At 26.7% G+C, this 24,041-nt stretch overlaps 1 protein-coding gene across 1 annotated transcript in view; it reads right to left on the bottom strand.

The window, feature by feature from the left end:
• Positions 1-3,219: 3,219 nt before the first annotated feature.
• LOC129619039 (proteoglycan 4-like) overlaps positions 3,220-24,041 on the bottom strand; it is a 41,314-nt gene continuing 20,492 nt past the window's right edge. The window contains exons 2-5 of the mRNA XM_055534116.1: positions 12,212-12,540; positions 4,263-5,764; positions 3,509-4,190; positions 3,220-3,445 (exon numbers count right to left, since the gene is read on the bottom strand). Of these exons, the coding sequence (XP_055390091.1) occupies positions 3,220-3,445; positions 3,509-4,190; positions 4,263-5,764; positions 12,212-12,516 (2,715 nt within the window). The 5' untranslated portion in view covers positions 12,517-12,540. The remainder of the gene's footprint in view (positions 3,446-3,508; positions 4,191-4,262; positions 5,765-12,211; positions 12,541-24,041) is intronic.

Here is a 24,041-nt window from a genome sequence, read left to right as displayed (position 1 = left end):
TTCTTAGAAAGCAAATAACTTTAAAATCTGAACAAAAGGAGCATTTATAATAAAGTCGTTTACTGAAATGTAGAACAATTGTCAAATTGAGTCCATATCCAGTTATACAATTTTGAATTTTAAACAAACTCTGACTTAAAAATTACAATAAATGCTATGTATAAACACGCAATTCAGTTTTTAAATCATAAATGCTGAATTTTGTATCAATCTCGTATTATTCCCCTCTATTATGAACATCGGTATCGGCCGATATTTTATCGGCAGTTCTAATCGGTTTTAAGTTTCTTCTGTATTATGAACCGATACCGATAAAAATATTTCAACCGATTAAAAGAAGCTTTTTCATACAAATTTTTGTTTTTGTAAATTGGAGAAAAAGTTTTTTTTTTCTAATGACATTTGTTTTCTTTCAAAAGTTATTTTCAAAAAATTTTTAAAACTATTTTGAATTTGGTTTTGATGTGCTAAAAAGTTGTTGTAAGCAAATTATTTTCTGTTAAATTTGTAAAATAAAAATATACATATATCGGGAAAATGTCGCGTGCATTATATTTTGAAAGTGAAGAAACGGTAGTAAGTGAAGAAACGCAAGCTATTCAAAGACGACATATAAGAGATTCAACTAATCCATTGGATTTAGACAACAAAATGTATGTTTATGTACCTATTTTATTTTATTATTTATATAATATGTACACATTTTTTAGGTTTATCCAGAATTTCAGATTATCATTCCTTGCCAGGTTTAAGTCCTCTTCCATTTTTTCTACTAACCGCGCAATTTGTTTTTTGTTGCTTACGATTTTACTCCTAAATAAAATATATGAATAACATTTTGAAAGAAAATAATTTAGAAAAAATGCTTACATTTTAAAAAAGCAATTAATTACACCAGTTTCCTTGATAAAATGAAGATTTTACAAAAAAAAAAATCTGTCGTCTAAAAATTTGTACCCGCTTTTAAATCGGTGAAAATCCGACAATTTATCGTTTTCATAATACCAGCTAATATGTTTCCTATACAGGAAAAAAAGCTTTCCCGACTCCGATAAAATTTACCGATAAACAATGTTGGTAATACAAACACAAAATTTTGCCGATAAATTATCGTTTATCGGCCGATACCGATATACATAATAGAGGGGATTGTAATTTTGTAATCAGAGCTACTGTCATTTTAGGTAATGCAACTAACATGTTATGTCAAAATAGTAAACTCTAACTGGTGATAAATTCATTTTATAAAGTCAGTTTAACTAATTTTGAACTACAAATTAAATTAAAGAAATTTATTACTTAAAATTGCTTGAGTTTTACCAATGTCTAAATTTTCATTCTTTTATTCTGCCCCTTTATACAAGATTTTATTGTAATTTGAATACGATAATATTTTTATATAATATTATATATTTGTATAATTGTATGTATATTTGAATAAGTGTAAACAAAAAAACTTTGTAAATAATTTATTATTAATTTATTTGTGAAACAAAATATTAAAAAAAAATTAAATAAATAAATTTAATGTAATGTTTGAAAATGTTTCAAAAATATATGAAAAGTAAAAAAAAAAAATACAAAATTATTTTTATTTTTATTTGTGGGCACTTAACCTGAGTTTCCCTGGATTTGTACAGCATTCCATGAACAAGACTTTTCCAATGTTTTATATCACTTTTTACTAGAATACTTCACAACAGAAATTTGCTTCTGAGTTCAAAAAAGGCATTGCACGAATTTTAAAAATGAAACTCAATTCATATTTCGAATTCTAGACCTATTATTAATGATAACCAATTTACTTAGGAATATGTCTTGAATTCTCCAAAACTGTTTTGATATAAATAAATACATTGAGCAGTTTAGTACATTAATGACATCATAAACCAATTTTCAAAATTTGTTGAATAAGCATCCAAAGCTTATGCAAAATTAACCCACTTTTCCAATAGCAAATTTACTGAAAACCGAAAAAAAAGTTCGCTAATAATTTTTCTAAATTAATGCAATATTTAATTTTATTACTTATCTTAAATATTTTGAAGAATTTTTAATGATTCTTTAACAAAAAAGTAATTATTCTACTAATTGTCGTATGCAATAATATTTTCTAATTGTTAAAAATAAATTTCGAGTCTCGAATTCTGTCTTTTTTATAAAAATTGAAAAAGAATATTGAATCTTCAAATTTTTGTTAATTATTTTATTTAAATTTATTTTAAACCTACATTTTTTACATTTTTAATATTTTAGACATTTTAGAATTTAGACGATAACAAAATTTTTAATGTATTCTAAAATTATGCTAGTTTTTTTTTCCTAATCCCATCACCTGCTCTGATTCAAATCAGTTCTCCTGAAAGTATGCAAATTTTTTGTAGAAAAAATTTTCAGTAAGTATCAAACTTTTGATGTACGTTGTATAAACTTGTATAACAGTCTGTTTAACAAAATTTATAAACTTGTATAACAGTCTGATTAACAAAATGTATAAACTTGTATAACAGTAATTAAATTTTTATTTTGAGAGTAAAAATTATTTAAAAATAAAAAATGGTTTTTATTATGTTTTTAATTATTTTTATTTTTTACTTTATTAAATATTTTATATATATACAATCTAAAAATTATTAATATATCAAATATAAATAAATACAATTTGCAAAAATTTAAAATTAAAAAATCTTAAAATGCAAGTAAAATATAAAAATTAAAATAATCCCATTATAGTGTAGACTTAAATCTCATAAAGATGAATTGATGACGGTAGTGGTAGAACAACCAAATTTCATGAAACTAAAAATAAAATAAAAATGCAAAATGGTGATTTTTATGTAATCAGTAATTGATCCAACTCTCAATTATCTATTGAAAAAAAAATGTGTGTACAGAATATCTGCAGCAATTTTAAAATCCCATTGAAATTTTCCAATTTTTTTTTCTAGATGATAAAGAAAGAGGAGCAAGTTCTGATATTCATAACTTTTTTTTTCCTGTGTTTTTTTTTTGTTTTTTTTTTTTCAATTAAATATTAAATTTATAAAATTGCCTATAGAATGTTTTTCTTATAAAATGCATTTAAATGTACTTAAATAATTGTGAGGAAAAATTAATTTTAAAATGAATTTCCAATATTTGAAAAAAAAAAAAAATGTTGTGTATGCATTTTGGAAGAGAACAAAAATCCTCCTTTTAATATTTTTAATAAATAAAATCTTAATGTTGATTTGTTTGTGAATTTGATGTTGCTGGTGAATTTTGTGATGGATTTTTATCTAAATTTACGTTGTTTGTGTAACTGTTATTTTTGTTATTATTATTATGAATTGCATGATTACTAATAATTCTCAATTCGTTAATGAGACGTTCAAAAGCTCTCAAATATTTTGGTATAACAGCAGAAATTTCTGAAATTGTTGTTTGAACAGCACGTGTTGCATCTCTTAAGAAAATATTAAACATATTTGAAAATGTATTTGTATTATTAATATTTGTTGTTATTGGCCGATAAGGACGAACTGTTGTCTTAATTGAAGGATATTTAGGTGTTGTATTTATAACAATATTAGAATTTTCTGGTTTATATACATTCATAGATTGAGAACCCATTTGATTTGTATTAAATTCTGTATCGATTTCATTTTCACTTGTATCACGTTGATAATATACATCACGCTTTCTACGACGACGACGGGGTCCATGTTCTGGTACTGCTTCAACAGTTATTTCCTTAGAAGTTGCTTGATCATTTTCTGCTGTTGAAGTTTGAATTGATCCAACAATAAATTGTGAACGTCTTCGAAGAATATTATCTTCTGGCATATTTTCATTTGTTATCATAATATTGTCGGCTATGTTCGGTTCTGGTGTAACAATCATTGGTAAGCTATTACTTTCAGTTTGAAATGATTTCTCTGGTTCGGATGACTTATCATTACTATTAATTTGCATTGAAGTTGATTGTAAATCTTGGTATGGATTTTCAGAGAATACCATACCGGGTTGAACATTCTTTTCTATAAATGATTGTCGAATATCTGAGTAACTAGGTTGATGATTTTCATAATAATGTGTATCTCCTTCTGGAAAATATGAATCACCAACTGTCTGTTCTATATGCTGATCCATCATATTATGTTGGTCATCCGGCATATTATCTAATTGATCACCTGCGCTGTCCTGTTGAGCTTGCTGTGTTTGTTGTTGCTGTTGTTGCTGCTGTTGTTGTTGCTGTTGTTGTTGCTGTTGTTGTTGCTGCTGTTGCTGTTGCTGCTGTAATAATAATTGTTCCTGCAATAGTTTCTCTTTTTCAAGTTGTTGTTCTTGATATGCTTGTAAATATGTGCTTTGTCTGTACATATCTTGTGGATCATTCGTATATCTATAGAACTGTTGAGGATATTGATCTCTTCTTTGTAATGGATTTGGACCATAACCATTATATTGTGGTTGAGAAATAGCTGGATAATTGGGTGGAGCAACATTACGAATTCTATATTGAGCTGGTGGAACTGGACCTTGTACAAATTTTCCCATTGGTCTTGGTCCTAAATTAGGTCCTGGTTGACGTAAAGTATAACGTATACTATTCCTGTAAGGTGAATTCGGAGCGACAATTTGACTATAATTTTCTTCTTCTGTAGCACCTTCTTTCGGAGCATATTCATCATTTGGAAATGGTGGTAATTCATCTTTTCGGTCAGTGATTTCATAAGAACGACGAAGAGCACCAAATGGCGCTAAGAAATATGTTGCTAAACCAGCAGCAACAGTTAAACCTACAAGTCCCATTCCAACTGTTGGCATTACTTCCCGTGCCAAATAATTGTAAATTTTTGTTGCAAGTGGCTTCTCTTTATTTGTAGTTGATGATAATTTAGATGGTTTTTTTGACAGTTCATTTTTATTTTTATTCTTTTTAGATTTATTTTTTTTAGGTTTTTTAGTAGTTCCAGGCGATCGATCAGCTGGTAAATCGAAATCAGCATCTTTTGGTTCCATAATTAAAAATGTTGTGGATTCAACAGTGGTGGATGAAACTTCAACCGGTGGTTCTGGTGTTGTTTCTATTAATTCTGTACTACTCGATGGTGGTTCTGTTGTAGTCGTGGTTGTAGTTGTGGCTTTAGTTTTTGGTGTTTTTACTGTTGGAGCCATTGTTGCCGATGCTTTTTTAACTATCTTCTTTGCTAAAGTTTCACCAATTGTTTTTACAGTTGTTTGCTTAGTAGGTCTTGCAGTAGGTGCTGCAGTAAGTTTTTCATTTGGAATTTTTACTTTTTTATTATTTTCTTCCAATAGTGATGGTATTTTAGTTACTTTTGCATTTGGTTTCTGTGATGGCTTTACAGATCCATTTGATGAAGATGGTTTATATTTTGGTTTCATTGTTGTTGATATTTTTGGTTTTTGTATTTTTTCAACTTTTGCCTCTTTATGTAATGGTATTGGAGTTGGTGTCATACGTTTATCATTCTGTTCATTTTGATTTAAGAGTATCCATGTTGAAAGACTTCCCTTTGGTGTTGAAGTTTCAATTAATTTACTATGAACATTTGTTGCCGCTGGTATATTACTAGCAATTTCACGTTCTAAATCTTCTTGTGTAAGTGGTACAGCAACACCCATATGAAGTGTATCATAATCATCAGTATTTGAATTTAATTTTGTTGAACCAATATTCTTTGGTGAAGGTTTTACGGCTGACGTTTGATTAACTTTATTCAAACTTTTATGTAAAATGTGAGGATTTGAATAAGCTCTAAAAGAAAAAAAAAATATGTAAATAAAAATGAAAATTAATATATCATAAATAGAAAAATGTCTACACGTATATTTGTAAAGATATTGGGGCAACTGAAAATAAGAGTTTTAATGTGATGCTTTATATTCGATGTTAAAAAAATAAGTATAAGAATTTAGTGAAAATATAAGGGATGAAAAGAATAGCAGTTTTAATATGGTTTATTAAATTCAATAGTTTTTAAAATTGTTGAAGAAGTGAATTAATTTTACAAATGAATATAAAATCTTAGAGCTACTTACATTCTTTAATGAAGTTTTTAATTTATTACGTTCATGATTTATAATACAAATGTGTGTTTTTTTAATGTAAAACATGCAATTTATTTCACATTATTATTAAAAATTTTAGAAAAATATTTTAACTTCGATATTGTCAATTTACTCTATATCGTCAAATTATTATGTAAATTTGACAAATGTCAAAATATATGTTAAATTATTTTTCTTATCGTTACAGTAATTTATATGACAGCACATACTTACGTAATAATTGTGATATGGAATAAATTACAATTGTTTTGACATTATCGAATGTAAAAATACTCTGAATTCAAAATTGCAATAATACGTAACTAATTCACAATTCACTCTTAAGTTGTAATTATTGAAATGTATAACAATACGGTATTACTGCATTTTTGAAATTAGGGAATATTATATGTGCTTAATTTAGTAAATATTATAAAAACTTACAGTTTATAACAGTTTTTCTGAAATCTTTAATCTAAAAAAATATTTTTACGTGGATAATTAAAACTACAATGTTATTTATTTCTTATATTTGAATTTTTTATTTTTAATTATTTTATTTTATTAAAACTAAAAAAAAAAATTTATTTTAATTATTTCTATAATTTTTAGTTTTGAACTTTGGTTAAATAACAATAAATTTATTATACAAAATAAATACAGGTATGTAAAAGTCTTGTTAAATATTAAAAGAAGCTTTTGTACAAAAAGAAATTTTGTTTTTTTTTATTATTATTATATTTATTAATAATAAAATTAATAATGTTATTCTAGTTTTAGAAGTAAAAGAGTAAGTATTTATAATTCCGAATTATTTAAAGAGTAAATTAAATTTTTGTTTAGAAGGTAAGTCTTAATTTTGAATTAGAAAAGAGAATGTTTTCATTAAGAGAGGAAAGCGTTTTAATTTTATATATATGTACACTTTTTAAGACTATTTTATGAAATATAAATTATTTATATTTAGATAATTTTACAGTTACATTATTTTAAACGTTAATTATTTAGTGTTTCACTTCTAAATTACAAACATTTAATGTAAGCTAATTAAATTTATTTATTGCATGAAATAATACTAAATTCACAAAATATTACGAATTATTTAATTAATTCAATTAAGAAATACTAAAATTTAATGTAAAAATCGATTGTATATATTTACTTATTAGCTGTGATTTAAATCAGCCTGACATATAGTCCAAAAAAAAATGGTTATAAAATCTACAATCGAGAGATTTTTGAACACACAAAATTCCAACTCATGTCAGAAAAATGCAATACAAATATTTTATTGTCAATTGTATTACGATCATACATGATAGTGTCAAATTTTTTTTGGTTCACAGTTAAGATTATGACACATTGTATTTACGACGTCACATATGCAATTACGATGTCAGGCACTATGATGAATAATAACAATATTTTGAATTTAATATTATTTCATTCCAGTAATTGTACGATTGTAAATATTTTTTTATAAAAATGTTATCATAGTTTTTAGAAATTACATTTGTTTTATATATAATATTTTAATTTACAAATTACTATTCATTATTATTTAATATTTAAGATTATTACATTTAGTTTAATAAATAAAATAGAGAATTTTACATAGCAGCTAGAATAATTAAGATAAAAAATAGAATATAATTTTTTTTATTTTTTTTATTTTGAATAGTTCGAGTATTGAAAGCCAAAAGCAATTTTCATTTTTGAAATTAAAGAATAAAGACATATGAAATAGTTTAACATTTACAAATACATATAGAGAATTTTAAAGAATTTCATATATAGTTATAGACTATAGAGTATTACCAAATAGTTATAGAATATTACAAAATTTTCTTTATAGAGTAAAATAAAAGTATAGAGATAAAAAATAAATTTATTTTACATTTTAAAGTTATTTTCATATAAGCTTTTAATTTATAAATAGACTTAAATTTAAAGTTAATTTTTTTGTTTTTAATTTAGAAATAATTTTATAAATAATAATATAAATTACATTGTTAAAATACTATATAAAAAAATTAATAATAATTTTAGGTTTAGAGACAAGCGTCTTTAAATAATTTAATTAATTTTGTACATTTTATTTTTAATTACAGTTATTATTACAATTTTTTATTAAATTTTAGATAGAATATAAGGTTTATAATTATAGGAATGGATTAACAAAGATAATAGCTATATATAGATAATGAAAATTATTGAAACTATTATTTATAGAGAATTTTTAATTTAGCATATAGAAAGTAATACATAACTTAAATATTAAAATAAATGACGAGATAGTGATCTGATCCAAAATTTAATTTTTAAAAATAAAATTTAATACTGAAAATTATATTAAAAATTGCATAAAGAAATTTTTGTTAATATGGCAACTTTACGTAGTGGCATTTTTTTAACACATAAAAATTAAAGGCATTATTGTAAAAATTTAAACTTCAATTCCGAATTTTTCTTCTTCTTAATATTGAAAACTGCTTTGCTTCAGTTGAAATTGCCCCTTGAAATTTAATTTTGATTTCAAAAATATGAAGTATTTAATATCGATATTCTAACATGGAATATTTAGAGAATTGTATAAGTTTCTTAACTACCTAATAAATTTTTTTCTTATTGTGCATACACTGCGAAAAAAAAATTTCAGTCATTTTAATAAATGCATTGCTTTCAAACTAATTATCTTTGGTCAAAAGTAAAAAAAAAAAATATTTTTTATAATTTTAAATTATTTGAAAATTTTTCTAAAGATTTTTTATAAAATTGTTCTATTTTCTCTAAATATTCCATTTGCTCAGATGAAATGGAACGCGGTTCTCTAGTTCGTTTCAATTTCAATTGATTATTTCGACCACTAGAAGAATTTACTTTTCGAACTCTACTATAATTTTTTAATACTATTGGTAAAATTGTAGGTTTTGGCTTAAGTGTTAACTGTGGCTGTGGAACTAAAATGGGCTTCTGAGCTATTCCTTTAATCGGCCGTATAATAACTTTATTTTTTGTTTTTTTATTATCAACGTCACTCGTATTATCATTTCTTCGATATGGAAAATCTGATGTTTCAATTCTAATTGGATCAGAAACATAAATTTCTGGTTGTGACCATTCATAAGATTGTTGTTGTGATAATTCTTCTGATACAGGATGATGACTACTAGTTATACCAGAATTTATATTTGAAAAACTATGATGGTATTTTGGTTTATGATTTTCTATACTTTGTGAACTATAATAAGAAATAGGAATACTATGATATTCTGGTTTATGTGTTTCTATTGATGAAGAATGATAATATGAACTTGGAGTTTTATAAGTCGTTGTAATATATTTTGGTGTAACAATTTCATGATTAAAAGGTTTTTTTAGATGATGATGGTTTGAAGTATGACTATGATGAGATGGTGTCCAAACACCATGTTTTACATAACTATTGGGAGTTTGAAGTTCATATGATTGCTGATAAGTTGTTACGGGTTCTTGATGATGATGATGATGATGGTAATGATGTTCCTCATATTTGTGTGGTTGAAATTGTGGTGGATTATAATGATATGAATTATGTTGTTCTTTGGGATAATGTTTGTGTGGATGATGATATGAATTTGGATGAGTAGGCTTATTGGGTAAATGTACATGAACAACTTTTGTTGGATGATGTTTATGAATTTTTTTTGGTTTCAAATATCTGTGTCGATGAACTACAATTGTGGAACCAGGTGACCTTTTAGGTGTTTTAGCCGCATCACCAATCACAAACGCTGCCAATGGGTAAACAATCATTGCAAGCATTGCACTTTTAGCTAATAAAATTCCAAGAGGTGATAACATCATCACCCAGAAGCTAAATGTAAAGGGATTAATTATTGATACTAAACCAAAAAATTTCATAAATACCAATGCAACCATCTGCATGCCAGTATAAAAACTATTTTGAAGTTTTTTCTTTTTACGTTTATGGTGACCACCTCCTCCACCACCACCTCCGCCTCCCCCAGCACCAATACCATGTGCTCCAAGAAGAATACCATGCGGATCTTCAATGATTGCAATAGTCTGTGACTGGGCACCATGATGGCCACCTCCACCACCAAGTCCTCCACCTCCTCCACCCACGAAGCCTCCGCCACCTCCTCCTCCCCCACCACCAGTAGCTAGACCACCAAATGGTGATATCAGATTTCCCCCTCCAGCGGTAATTGGGGTAGCTACCGATAATGAACTTGCAGGATCGACAATTGCTGCAGCTGCACCAAGTCCACCTCCACCCAAACCTGCCCCACCGAGCCCACCTCCTCCCAAACCTGCCCCACCAAGCCCACCTCCTCCCAAACCGGCCCCACCAAGCCCACCTCCGCCCAAACCTCCTCCACCAAGACCTCCTCCAATACCGAGGCCACCTGCACCTATTCCCGCACTCCCAAGTCCTCCTCCACCAACTCCTGCACCACCAATCGCCCCAAGGCCCCCTCCGCCCAATCCTCCCCCTCCTATTCCCAACCCCGCTCCTCCAAGTCCACCGCTTCCAGCAATGGCACTGCCTAAGCCACCAGCTCCAAGAGCACCAGCCCCAAGGGCACCAGCTCCTCCAAGCCCTGCACCAACAAGTCCTGCTGCGAGACCTCCACCCAAACCGGCACCAATTCCAGCACCTAATCCTCCACCCAGCCCAGCACCAAGCCCTGCCCCAAGCCCTGCACCCAGTCCGTTTCCAAGCCCTGAACCGAGACCAGCTCCCAGCCCGCCACCAAGAGCGCCACCAGCAGCACCTGCTGCACTTGCTGCGGCTACAGATGCAACTGGAGCCGCAACAGCAGCACCACTCAATATGGCTGTTCCGGCAGCACCACCTGCTACTGCAGGTGATATGAAAAGCGGGGATTGTTCGGCTACTACGGCTTGTGACTCCAGAAGTGCTGCTTGCTGAGTTTTATCTTTGTTCTTCTTTTTATCTTTTGCAGTTTTGTTGGGATCATCTGCTGGATCTGTTTCTTTATTCAGATTAACATCAACTTTCCCGCAAGGTCCAAGATTTGAATGCAAATTTAAAGTAACCTGATCAACTGTTACTTTAACATCAGGGCATTTATTATTTGGTGGAGCGATTGCCTCTGATTTTACATTTGATTGAATGTATGGATCTTCAGTTGTACTACCATATTGGTTTCCAGTTTCTGTCTCTTCTGAAAAGACAGGATCTGGATCAGAAGGATCTTGGAATGATAAATGTTCTGGTTGTGGTTTTTTTCTTTTCCTTTTTTGATTAGAAAACAAAAGTTCCATATCTTGTTCCAAATTATTTAAGTTTGATGAAATTTGTCCTGAAGAATTCCATGTGGATAGATTATTCTGATTTAATACAACAATTTGCTGTGATTCCTCTACAAAACTGGGAAACGTTGGACGAACTTCGGCATAAGGTTGACTACCATTAGAATTTTGACTCATATAAATATCTGGCGGATCCTTTTTGTGAGGTCGTGATGTTATAATAATTGTGGGTGTAGGTGATGTTGTAGGTTTTATAAATTGATCTGAAAAGCTATTAAACATTTGTTGCTGAAATGGATCAGGTGGAGTTTGATTTGGTAAAACGGCAGGTAGAACTTGAAGAAATTGTTGAGTTGGAACAACAGTTGGATTTTGTAATTTCTGAATTTGTTGTTGTATTACTGGTGTTACTGGTATATAATAATGCAATGTTTGATGACTAATTATGTCACCTGCATTTTGAAAATCTGGAATTATTTGTGTGCTTTCGACTTTAATTGGTTGCTGCTGCATTGATTGTGGGAAATGTGAAAATTTATAATTCAATGAATTTTTTGGATAAATATTATATAGAAATGAATCGGATTGTTTTTGTTCCACTTCATCTGATGATGACAATGGTTCTGTTAGATTAGAGGCAAAATTTAATATTTTCGAATTTGTAGAACGATCGTTCAGTAAATAGTGTACGCTTTTCTTAAAGAATTCATTTACAATATGATTACTTGATTTTTTATATTCATTAAATAATGGATCAACACTATCTTCCGTAACAGAAGTTAAATTAATAGAATTAGAAGTAGTAGATTCTAATGTTTTAAATAGATTTAAGAATGTATTATTAGAATTATCTAAATTAAGTTCTAAATACCTGCGATTTGAATATGGTAAAACAGTTGGTTGAATTTTATGTGTTGGATTCAATGTCGTTTCTATAATTGACTCAGTTGTCGTTTTCATAATTTTTTTAAAAGTTTCATCTAATTTTTCTTCATTATCTGAACTTTGATTACCATTTGTTGTTGCTGTAGTTGTTGTTCGAACTGTTTCTGTCGTATTCGATACTGTTGATTTTGAATTTCTTGAAAATCTAGGTGGAATACGAACACTGTTTACTAAAAATGTTGAATGTGAATAAAGAATTGCTAAAAATAATATCGTTGATTTCCAATTCATTTTGAATTTCAATGTTTGATTTATCTAAAATGAAATAAAAAGAAAATATTTATTAATTTTTTAATTAAAAGTTTTGATCAAGTTGAAATTTGAATAATTATTAAAAAATAGAAGACATTTCTACTTTTGTGACATAAAAAGACTAAATGATATTTTTGGTTTTTAAATTCTTACACTCAAAAATTTAATTTTTGTTAGAGTTGACGAATGTTAGAATAAAAAAATGATTGTACAGAGAAAGGTGAACCCATGACAATTTTTAGAATTTTTTATTTTATAAAAATCCAATTTTATAAAATAAATGGAGAAAAACTGTAAATATCGGAAAACACAAAACGCCTCCTTTTCTCACATGTCTAGGATAAAGACTGCCCCAACAAAGGTGTAAATCATTTCATCAATAACAGAAAATGTGAAGTCATCTCAAAAAATATTGAAGCAATATAATAGTTAGAGCTAAACCCTCAGAATAAGAAAAACGACTACCTAATCAAATTCGATACAGCATAACATTAGTTGCTATCATTTTCTAAAAATTTCCATAGCGTCGCCACAGTAAACTATATGACATCCCAAAGCATAAACCGATTTCCTTTCTATTCGAAAACCCTCAATTTTCAATCTTGCGCAGTTAGTATGGTCATATAGAAATCATCTTTAAAATTCGATAATAAATTAGTAAAACAAATTATATTTGAATTTACTATTTATGCAAACTTTTTACAAAATATTGCCCCAAAAGATAACAAAGTATAAAGTTTTTTGTTCTAGAAGAACTCAAATTTACTGGCCGTGTAAACAGTTAATTTAACAAGTGAAATTACTATTATCATTGATCTTTAAATAGTCCAGTACCGAAAAAAATCAAAATGGTTCACCAGCCAACAAAATATTCAAATACAAATTATAGATTTCCATCTTTAGAATGAGGTAAAAAATTAATTTAAAATAAATTTAGGTTTCCAAAGAAACCTAAACAGTTCTTAAATTTTTCTTAATGATAACCAAATAAATAAAATGTATTCAAATTTTTTTTATACAGTTTAATCTAATATCTTCAAAGTTCACTAACGTACCTACCAAAAACTGAATTAAAAAGGAAATTGGGTTAAAATCTTTCATAATCGTTACGAAAGATACACCTTTTTTTTATTCTACAATTTCTATTATTTAAATTTTGCGGTTTTGACCTGATTCGAAACATAAATAAAGTACCCCAGTTATACACATACATACATACAGCTTACATTTTAAATTCTACGTGTTAATAAATTCAAAAGAATCTTATTTTTTTCTCTTCCAAATATGGAACTGAAACCAAAATATAAAAAAAAAATATTAAAATTAGAATGGTACTAAAATATTAATCATCATTGCCATGCCAGTAAAATTCATGCTATTCAACAATCGACACCAACTTTAAAATTAAAAAAAAAATGAGAAAGAAAAAAAAAAGCAGAGCGTAAAGAATGTGAAAAGACCCACATTTCAATTTTTTTTTCTGCTTTTTTTGTTTTGTGTTTTTAGTTCGTGAGTGTGAAGTGAACGAATAATAGAATAAAACGACCAGTTTACAGGGGACATTGACTTTCATATTATGAGCACCACAAAGTTTAAAATTGTTTTCTTATTTTGTTATTATTTGTTTTAATTTTTATTTTTTAATTCTACTTTTTTTTTTCTGAAATTTCTGAATGACATGCATGATTACAGTGAAGTCTTGTTTTTAAAGAAACTCAAATTTGTTCTTGCACCCATTTACTTGTTTTAAAATTTGACAAATATTTTTATTATTTTTTAAATTCATATTAAGTTGATTGTCCAGTCGAGTTATTTCCCATTATAAAATTTTTGTAACTTGGAAGTTTTCCATTATTCCATTAATTGCGTTCCATTGGCATGAAACGAATAGTTCGTATTTCGTAAATAGAACGTGTTTTTTTTTTATTCTGTTATACAAGAGATGTTTTCTGTTATACAAAAAACGTATTCTGTTATACAGGAGCGAAAACCAACCTACAAATTTAAATTTGAAGTATTTGCCATTCATCCTTTATACAACAAAGTAAAAAGTAATCTATTTTAAAGTAATCTATTATTTATGCCTATTACAGTTTCTTTCATCCAAATTTTTTTATAAATGTTTTATATAATGAAGAGTATGGCTAGGTAAAAATATTATTGTGCGCTTAAAACAATTACATAATACAATAATTTTTATTTAAAATAAATTATAAGTACTTTGTTCTGCATACTGATATATGGTAATTTTTCTGGCGCCAGTGAAATTGACATATACTATATTTGATGATGATCTAGACTTTAAAACCCAATAATTCTAAAAAGCAAAATATTAGAATTTAGAAAAGAAATGTAATTATTATATAACAGTACAAAAAAAAAAAACAAAAATTCATTGAGAAAATTTGAATTACATTAGACGCGAACTATAGAAGAAAATAATCAAAAATATTGAATTGTGTTTGCACTTAGAAATTCAGAAACAAGACAATTATACCGAAGTTTTACTGTTTTACCACACATTTTTGTTTTTAAATTAAATTAAAACTAGCTTACGGTAAAAAAACTGGTCAAAAACTGTTATGTGTTGTACATATTTTGTTTTTATTTTATTAATTTTGGCATTTTTGTTGTTTATGACGTGAATGAAACGCTTAAAGCGTTTAATGTGGTCAGAAATCATACTAACATGAGAAGTTTATAATTTGTTGCTTTTGTTAACTTATGTAATTGATCCGAGGAAGTTGATGTAGAAAAATTATGTATTTTTAAATTATTGTAATAATATGGAAGAAGACAGAAATGCTTAAAAAATAATAAAAAATGGTAATTGTTATAAGAACGTTATGAAAGAAAGAAATGAGAACAAAATATTAAAAAATTAAATTGGCAGAAAATAGGTTTGTAATTAATTATGAAAATTAGTAATAGAATATTATAAAAAATTGGTGGTCTTCATAATTATACAACCATTAATACGAGTAATAATGTGAGTAAAAAGCTGGAAAATAGAATTTTAAAGTTTTCAAAATAGAAAATTTTTTTTATCATAAAATTTTTACGGTCAAATTTTTTTAAAAAAATTCTAATTCTTAAATGTCAAAAAGAATAAATATCGTGCAAACTTATTTTTTTTTTTTGAAAAATTCAATTGTCTATAATTTTCGTGCAATTTACTTACACGCCATTGTACCTTTTGTTCATAAAATCATAACCTTTATAATATTTTTTATTTATTACAATAAACTAGTTGGTAACGGTATTTTTGAATGTAATATTCTTTGTATATTCTCACAACATGAGAACATTCTCTTTCTAACTGCCAAGAGGGAAAGAAATTAAAAAAGAGGGACTATAATAAGAAAGTTATGATTAAACAACTTATTCTAAACTGAATGATATCTTAATTAAGAGTAAAAAAATAGGGACTGACTGATTAAGAGTAATGAAAATAGGGAACGAAGGAAATCGTTATATGGACTGATTAAACTTTATAAACAATAAGTATTTTAAAACTTGCTTGACCAGGTTTATGTTCTTTCCATTAATATTGTGAGCGAATAATTTCGAATTTTGCCGCTATTTCGAATATGTTAAGTAAATATCATTCAAAAACAACATTTTTAGACACAGGGAAAGATAATACAGGTGTCCTCCATAAACCTTCAGAAAAAGAAGATCAAGTGCCAAGGCAGAAAAATTAAAAATCTTTTTTCATTTAATCAAATCCGACCCACTGACCTAATGGCTATCCAGGTGAACGTTCTACTTCTGGTACATTTTTTCATAAAATATATTCTAGGCACATGCTACACCTTTCGACTAAAACGCGGTAAACAATTTACAATGCGAACGTATGCAATACACAGACTTCTTTCAGCAAAGTGAAGACGGCTTAGTTGGCTGAATTTAGTTAAAACAAAAAACTTATATTCAAATATTTTAGAACGCCTATTACAAAACAGTTTATAACAAAAAATCTAAAGAGTGGATCATAAGCCTAATCATATTTTCTCTATACATATATTTGTATATTAATTATGACCAAAAAGTTCTAATGTTGACATTAAATCAAAATAACTATGAAAAGAAAAAACCTGACAGCCATTTATTTGTATGTAAACCTTAAGAGTACAAAATAAGGGGCGGAAATAAAGAATAAAAACATGCAATCAATACTCATTACAAAGTTAATGATAATTTAACAAACCGTTATAAATTAATGAGAGAATTCGAAACTGTTTGTATGTAGGAATGTAATAAATTTGCTCATAACTATAAATATGAATCGAAAACAAAAGATGGGCGTAAAGCCGTAAAATGTTTTTTTCTTTTTTATATTTTTTAACGTTCTTTATGTTTTTCTTTTTCCGAAATTGATGACATGACGACATTAAAAAGAATTGTGTTAAATGGCATTGTTAAAGAGAGAAATAATAAAGGCGATTATTAGTCAGTTGGAATTTGGAAATTATTTTAAAAATGGTATTGTTATAAGTTGTTCTTCATTTGGAGATCTGCATGAAATCTATGTAAATCATATTGACTCTATACATAAATGGTTAATAAAACATTGTTTCAAAAGAATGTCATTTAATATTATATTTTTTTATTTAAATATTCTTGTATATTAAGTTTTTTATATTATAACATTAACCTAATTTAACAAAAGACTTATTATGTTGCATTTAAATAATAAAGAGATTTATTGAAACAAAAAAATTAATTCTTTAATCGTGAGAAAACTTTAAATTTTACATAAAAATGCATTATGATTTTCAATAAAAATAAAATAAAAAATCACAGATTTGCTTTAAAAAACTAAAACGTCGCTGTTTCATTAAAAGATAATCGTGTATTAGAGACATTAAATGGATGTGGTCACGTTAATGAGAAAATAATTTCCATTTTCTTTTTAATCAAGTAATTAATAAGATTTTAATAGATAAATTTTTTAATTAAAGATTCAACTGGTTTGTGAACTTACTAAGGTTTTTTAATATGAAATTCGTAATGTAAACGACCAATAGCCTAGACAACAACATGTTACTTTATGCGTATCAAAATTGGAAAAGTTATAGTTCAAACATCGATCAAGTTTTAAATTTTATTATTTAACACCTAGATTTTCTGTACTAAATTCGAATGTGACGAACGTCGCCCACAGTATATTTTAATGTTTAAAATCATATGAATTATTGTTGCACATGGTCTTTTTTATATTCTAGCTAAATTGACCTTAATATAGATAACGGTTTTAAGAGTTTTTTTTTAATTTAGTTTGTCTAATTGAAATATTTTACGAGTTTACTACAATTCTATAGCTATAGCCTAATTGTTTGGAGTTAAAAAGAACTTTTAACATTTTTCCATTCCATTCGTGAAAAATAATTCTAAGAATGTCTGAAACAATTGAAAATTTATTATACGAAAGTAATAATTCTGACTGTGAAATATATGATGAAAACACATTAGAACAATTGGAATGTAAAAGTGATAATTAATGGGAAACTGTGTATATCAAGAATTTTCTTTATATCAAGAATAGTTTTTACTTTTATATAAAATTAAATAATGTATACTAAATTAAATACTTAAATTTGATTTTATGATAATTCCACACATAGAATTGCGCTAAATTAAATTGTCTGCACGCGTACTATTCTTCGAGATTTAATTGTAAGGCAAGGGCTTAAAAAATAAATGTTAATTTCAAGTATGGACTTTCAGTGCTACACATTGGAACACAACGCATTCACATAACATGATTTTTTTTTGAGCGAAAAATCAATAAAAGACACTGTTGAAATGAATTTTCGGGGAATTGTATTATAAGCTCATAAGCACTCAAAAATCAAAGTTTCAATGGAACTCAATGGACTATGCCAAAGCTTTTTTCATTGCATTCATTTAAGCGGGGTAAATAACAACCCCACGAAATACAAAAATTAAACTTCTAAAATCACTGAAATTTTTATGCACTCACTATGCAATATGACAATATTTTTGACAAATGCCAAATAATTTAAATTTTCTGCCAATTCCATTTTTATGAAATATTTATGACAAATAATAATAAATTTAATTAATAATATTAAAGTAAAAATTCAGATAACAAGAATTAAGATCAAATACAAACTTGCAAAACATATTAAAAGTGTCATACGCAACACAATCATTGTAAATTTGTTTACGAAAATGCGATATTGAATAGTCGCTTTCACGCAATTTCGAATCGGACTATTGTGAATGCGCTTTTATTTACAAAGACTATGCAAATTAACGCTGAATTTAATGCGAAAACTTTTCAGAAAAAGTAAACGCAAAATTTATTATATTTAAAAAAATTGCGTTTTATTAAAAAAGATTTAAAATTAAATAAAAATGTTAATTTTTTTAATAGAAAATTAAATGGTATTTTCTTAATCTTTTTTCATTTAAATCTTTTATATAAAATAATAGACTAAATTCTTTTATTTTTTAATATTTCAAAAGCTGGCTTACTTTTCTAATGAAATTGAAACAATAAGAAAGAAACAATAAGAAAATTTTTATTATATTGTGGAGGATAATAACATTATTGGCGACCCCAATTTTAACATTAGAGCTTATATGGCCAACTCTTATATACCAAAATATGCTTTGTATATTGTTTGAATGTAATTTAAATCAAATAAATCAATGAAAATTATTTTTAGGAAATTTCGTTTAACAATTAATTTCGAAAAACAAAAAAAAAAACTTTTATACAAATAAAAAACTTTCTCAAAGCACTCGCATATTCCAAATTTAAAATGTGACGAAAAAAAAAAACGTAAATAAATTCCTAAACGTTTTGAATTCTTAAATTCGCGTTTTTTTGAATTAAAAGAAAAATAAATAAAATTTTTCAACAATTTTCTTTATTTTACTTAAGTTTTTTTTTCATATTTTAAGAAAAATCCCTAATTATATTTTAAAAAAAATTGCTTTTAAAGCAAATAAAGGTAATTTAATGACATTATTATGACCATATTGAAATTTATACATGACAGAGCCGGATTCATTTTGCACCTCGCCCTAGAATAATGCGCATTATAAGAAACAGTAGACATTTTATAAAGAAATTTTAATTAGAAGATTTTACATCCAGCAAACAAATTTTATTTTCAATTATTAGCAGGGATGGGTATAATTTCATGTATATCGATATTACGTTAAAAATTATCACGATTTTCGTAGCGACAGTAAAACTGTAGTATCGATGTATTTATGCAGTATAACCGACTATCAATGTATTACGCAGTTTATCTTTATATACCAGATTTCATTCTAAACTAAATGTAAATTTTCAATATTTCTCAAATTTTCATAATAAGAGGTTTAGGCAACAAATTCATAGGCTCCATAATGTTTTTGAGCACTAAATTTTAATATTTTTAGCCAAAAACAAAATTAAAAGTGATTTACCAATATTGCAGCCCTTTTGAAAAATTGCATTGAAAGCTGAATTCTGTTTAGCCTAAAAATAATCTATCCAATCAAACTATGCATAAATGATATGTCAAATAAACGTACAATAAAGTTGGTGTTTCGTTTTAAAGAGCTGAGAATGTAAAGCTTATGTACTAAAGAAATCTGGAAATATATGGGTATACTGTGCTCCCTATATGTAAATTTTATAACAAATGCTTATGGAAAAAAATTAATATAGGTAATGAAATGACAGTTAAGAGAGCTCCATCTTTAAAATTATCATTGTTGCCTCCAATAGTGTTGACAAATAATTAAAATAATTGGAAATTCGTTCAGGCCTGATATACAATAAAAATATTATTGAAAATTCAATTATCTCAATCATAATTATGAAAAACCCTCACCAATTTTATTCTTGCATACAATTTCAGTTTTTTATTTGAATGTCTTAAAGCTGACCAAATTTTTTCCCTATAACAAAATTTTTTTTTTATTTAAATTTTTTTCAATTTTAATTAATTATTCAAAATCTTAAAGAAAATAAAAAATAAATTTTAAGTACATGTACCTATAACATATCAACAATGAGTAAGGTAACTATGATTAACATTACGTAATATTAGAGTTTTTTTTACCTATATTTCATCAAGTACTCTCAACATAATATTGTGCGTAAATCTTAATAAAATTTCAATAATATTATGATATGGCGTCCTCCTTAAAATAGATTCAAATGGAATTTTTTTTTTCCTTTCCTTTCTTTTCATCTTAAATTTAATGGCCCTTGGTATGTACTTTGAATTTCCGGACATAAGCATTTTTATATTTTTTTATACATTTTTTTTTTTGTGAGACAAAACCGTATAACAATAATGTAATGAAAATAAAAAATAGCGACAAACCTTTTATATAAGCGCATAATAATTTGGTATCATGTATGAAAATTTTTTTATTGTATACGGCAATCGAATAGCTACTCAAACTGAATCAGAAAATTTTTGATTTCTAATAAAAATTTTGAATTTAATTTGGGCAAATTATGACGATAAATTAAAAATTGTACTTTTAGTAAGTTCTAAATATTCTTGAAGAGCATACCAATTTTTGCATTTCTCCTAATATGATACTCTAAGTTTTACTAAGACTCTATCACTCCTTTCTTCTTTCTCATTGACTATTCTCAGTGACTATTTTACATATTATGCGTGTTGATGGTGACTTTCTTTGGCTATTCCGTGCTTTGCCTAAGCAATTCATAATACAAATTGTAATGTAACAACTGAGATATATAATAATGAATAATCAATATGAGTTAATAGAGTCTATTTTTGTTTTATAATTTGATTTTATGCTTAAGCTAAATTCAATGCTATGTTAGGTCACTTTCTTCTCTCTTAACACTTAAAGTGTAATTTTTGAGAAAGAACTCACGTTGTTGCCGTTCTGTGAACATGACAGCAAAATATTTTATTTTTATTATGAAAATCCTTAAATTTGTAAATTTTTCTTAAATTTTTTCTTTGGTAAAGGGCAGATGGACGAAATTTCTTCGTCCATCTCAATTTTCATCTTAAATTTATAAGAATAATGTTTTTTTTTGTTTGCCTTTTATTAAATTTTTTAACAACATACATAAATCTTTCACACAACATAATTTATTGGACTTGATTTAAATCGAAATTTAATGCTAAGATTAGCAAGCACTACGGGGTGATGACATGAAGAATTTTAACCATATGCCCTTTTAGAAATTGGAAAGATGAAAATAAAAATTAATTGTTGTATTTTCATTTTATTTGTAAATTTTTTAAGGCCCTTCGTCACACCTTTTTTTGTTTTTTTTTATTTGCTGTATCTTTGTAGTATAAAAATTTCAAGAAACAAAAATTTAATTGAACTTCTTTTTTAGAAAAAAAAATTAAAAACGCAACAAAAAGAAAAATAATGACCAAAAGACAAAATCATCCTAGCAAATTTTCAATTCAATACTGAATCACTTGCTCGATTATACACACACGCACACAACCATAAACAAACTAACAAAAGATTTAAGTGAAAAACTTTCTTTTCCGACTCTTAAAGAATTTCAATTTTTCTTTAAAAATAAATGAAAAGGAAAAAAAAAGAAAAACAAAAAATGTCACCATAATAGCACATTATGCATTTTTCAGTTATGGTCATAAATGCAATCTTATCCAAAAATCCAAAAGGAGCGGTGTATCTGATGGTTTTTTGAACAAACACAAAATGTGCTCAACTTGTTTAAGAGAAGAAAATGAAAAATTTCTTTCTTGCTTTCTTTGGTTTAATGTAAGTTGAGGTCTAAAGTGTAGCCTTTAAATCGAAAACTTTTTTTCTGGATTAAGAAATAAATAAAAAAAAGAGTAAATATTTTTTTGTTTTTGTTTTTGTTATTTTTCTTAAGTTACTTTCTTCTCTCTTATAATTTTATTTCCATTTTTAAAATTCTGGAAAAACAAAAAGATTATAAAAGACAGACGATGTTTATTAAAAAAAATATGCTTGAAAATAGAAAATTAAAATTTTTACGGTATACAAATAGACACACATACACACGTATAACAGAAATATATATGGAAAGCCTTTACAGAAATATTTATCGAAAACATAAACACTGGGTGTAGACAAGCCCATTAAATTTCATACTATGTGCACCAAATATTTAAAAAAATTATAGGAAAAGAACGGAACACGAGTGACAGAATACTTACTTCGTTTACGTAAATGACAATGATACTTTTGATAATGATACTTTGAGAGCAATACTCATAGAATATTCAAATTGTTGCCACTTTCTTAGATATCAATACACCACAAGAAACTTAAAATTGAGAAAGATGCAGAGCACCATTTATTTGTACAGACTGAGATAACCTTTTAATACGTACATGTGCTATTGAAGAACAAAATAAATAAATTAAATTTAAAAGCCGAACGATTTTGCTGCGGTATTGAAACTTTAAAAATTCCGCATTCTAATAAAAAAAAATTGCACTTGTTCTTTTTTGTTCAAATGGATGTTTCTTCTACACCTAACTAGTCGAATCTGTACTCAAGAATACCAGCCTACATAAAACAAACCTTTCTTTAATGGGAATTCAGATACTAGAAATTTTTACTAAGGTTATCAACTAATTGATTCAATGAAAAGTATGATGAATTACTTTTTGAATGTAGCTTTTAGTATGTATTTTTAAAAGATAGATTGCATATTTTGGATTTCACATCATTTTTAAAAACACGGAAGCTTAATTTATTGTATTGAATAAAATTTTTGACTTTACACCTTGTATTATACATTGAATAAGTGCATAACTATATTTGTTAATTACTAATAAAAGAAAATGCATATAATGTGCATATACATATACATACTTGCTATATATTACATGATTGCTATATATATATATATTTAATTTACTATGATAACATTAATAAATTGCGAAAATTTCACTATAAAATTGTTATTATTAATCATTAAAAAATTTTACTCTTAAAATTATACCAGAAATTATAAATCATTTGATATTTTTTTTTTCTGTGTTTATAAGTTAATAAAAACAATTATGGTCATCTGGATCATTTTATGGACCTCATAATACCACATATACATATATTAAAATTAAAAGTGGTCAACATATTAAACCGTAATTGTCATATTAAATATAGAAATGCACAAATGTATAGATGCCAGGTGAAAAATCAAAACAAACAAGCAAATTTCTAAGCTCGATTACACCATTTCTGTTTATTACCATGATTTTTTACCATCTTTCTATTTTTCTTCACCATCTTTTTATTCTTCTTCTTTTTTTACATTTTAATATGCAATAAAATGTAAAGATGCACATAAATGTATAAAAAATTGTAAAATTTCAGAAATTTCCCATGTCTAATAATAGAAATTCAAGATACAAATAATTACCAGTCAATTTATTAAAGAGTTGAGGGAGAAGGGGAATGGAAACTTAACGAATTTTATTAGATATTTTAAAGTGATAAATAATATTGTTGAAGGTGGTTTACAA

Source organism: Condylostylus longicornis, unplaced genomic scaffold (genome assembly GCF_029603195.1).
Source record: "Condylostylus longicornis isolate FDR11 unplaced genomic scaffold, ASM2960319v2 ptg000001l, whole genome shotgun sequence".
NCBI lineage: Eukaryota > Metazoa > Arthropoda > Insecta > Diptera > Dolichopodidae > Condylostylus > Condylostylus longicornis.
The sequence above is the reverse complement of the archived record's forward strand: the minus strand, read 5'-3'. Positions and strand labels throughout refer to the sequence as shown.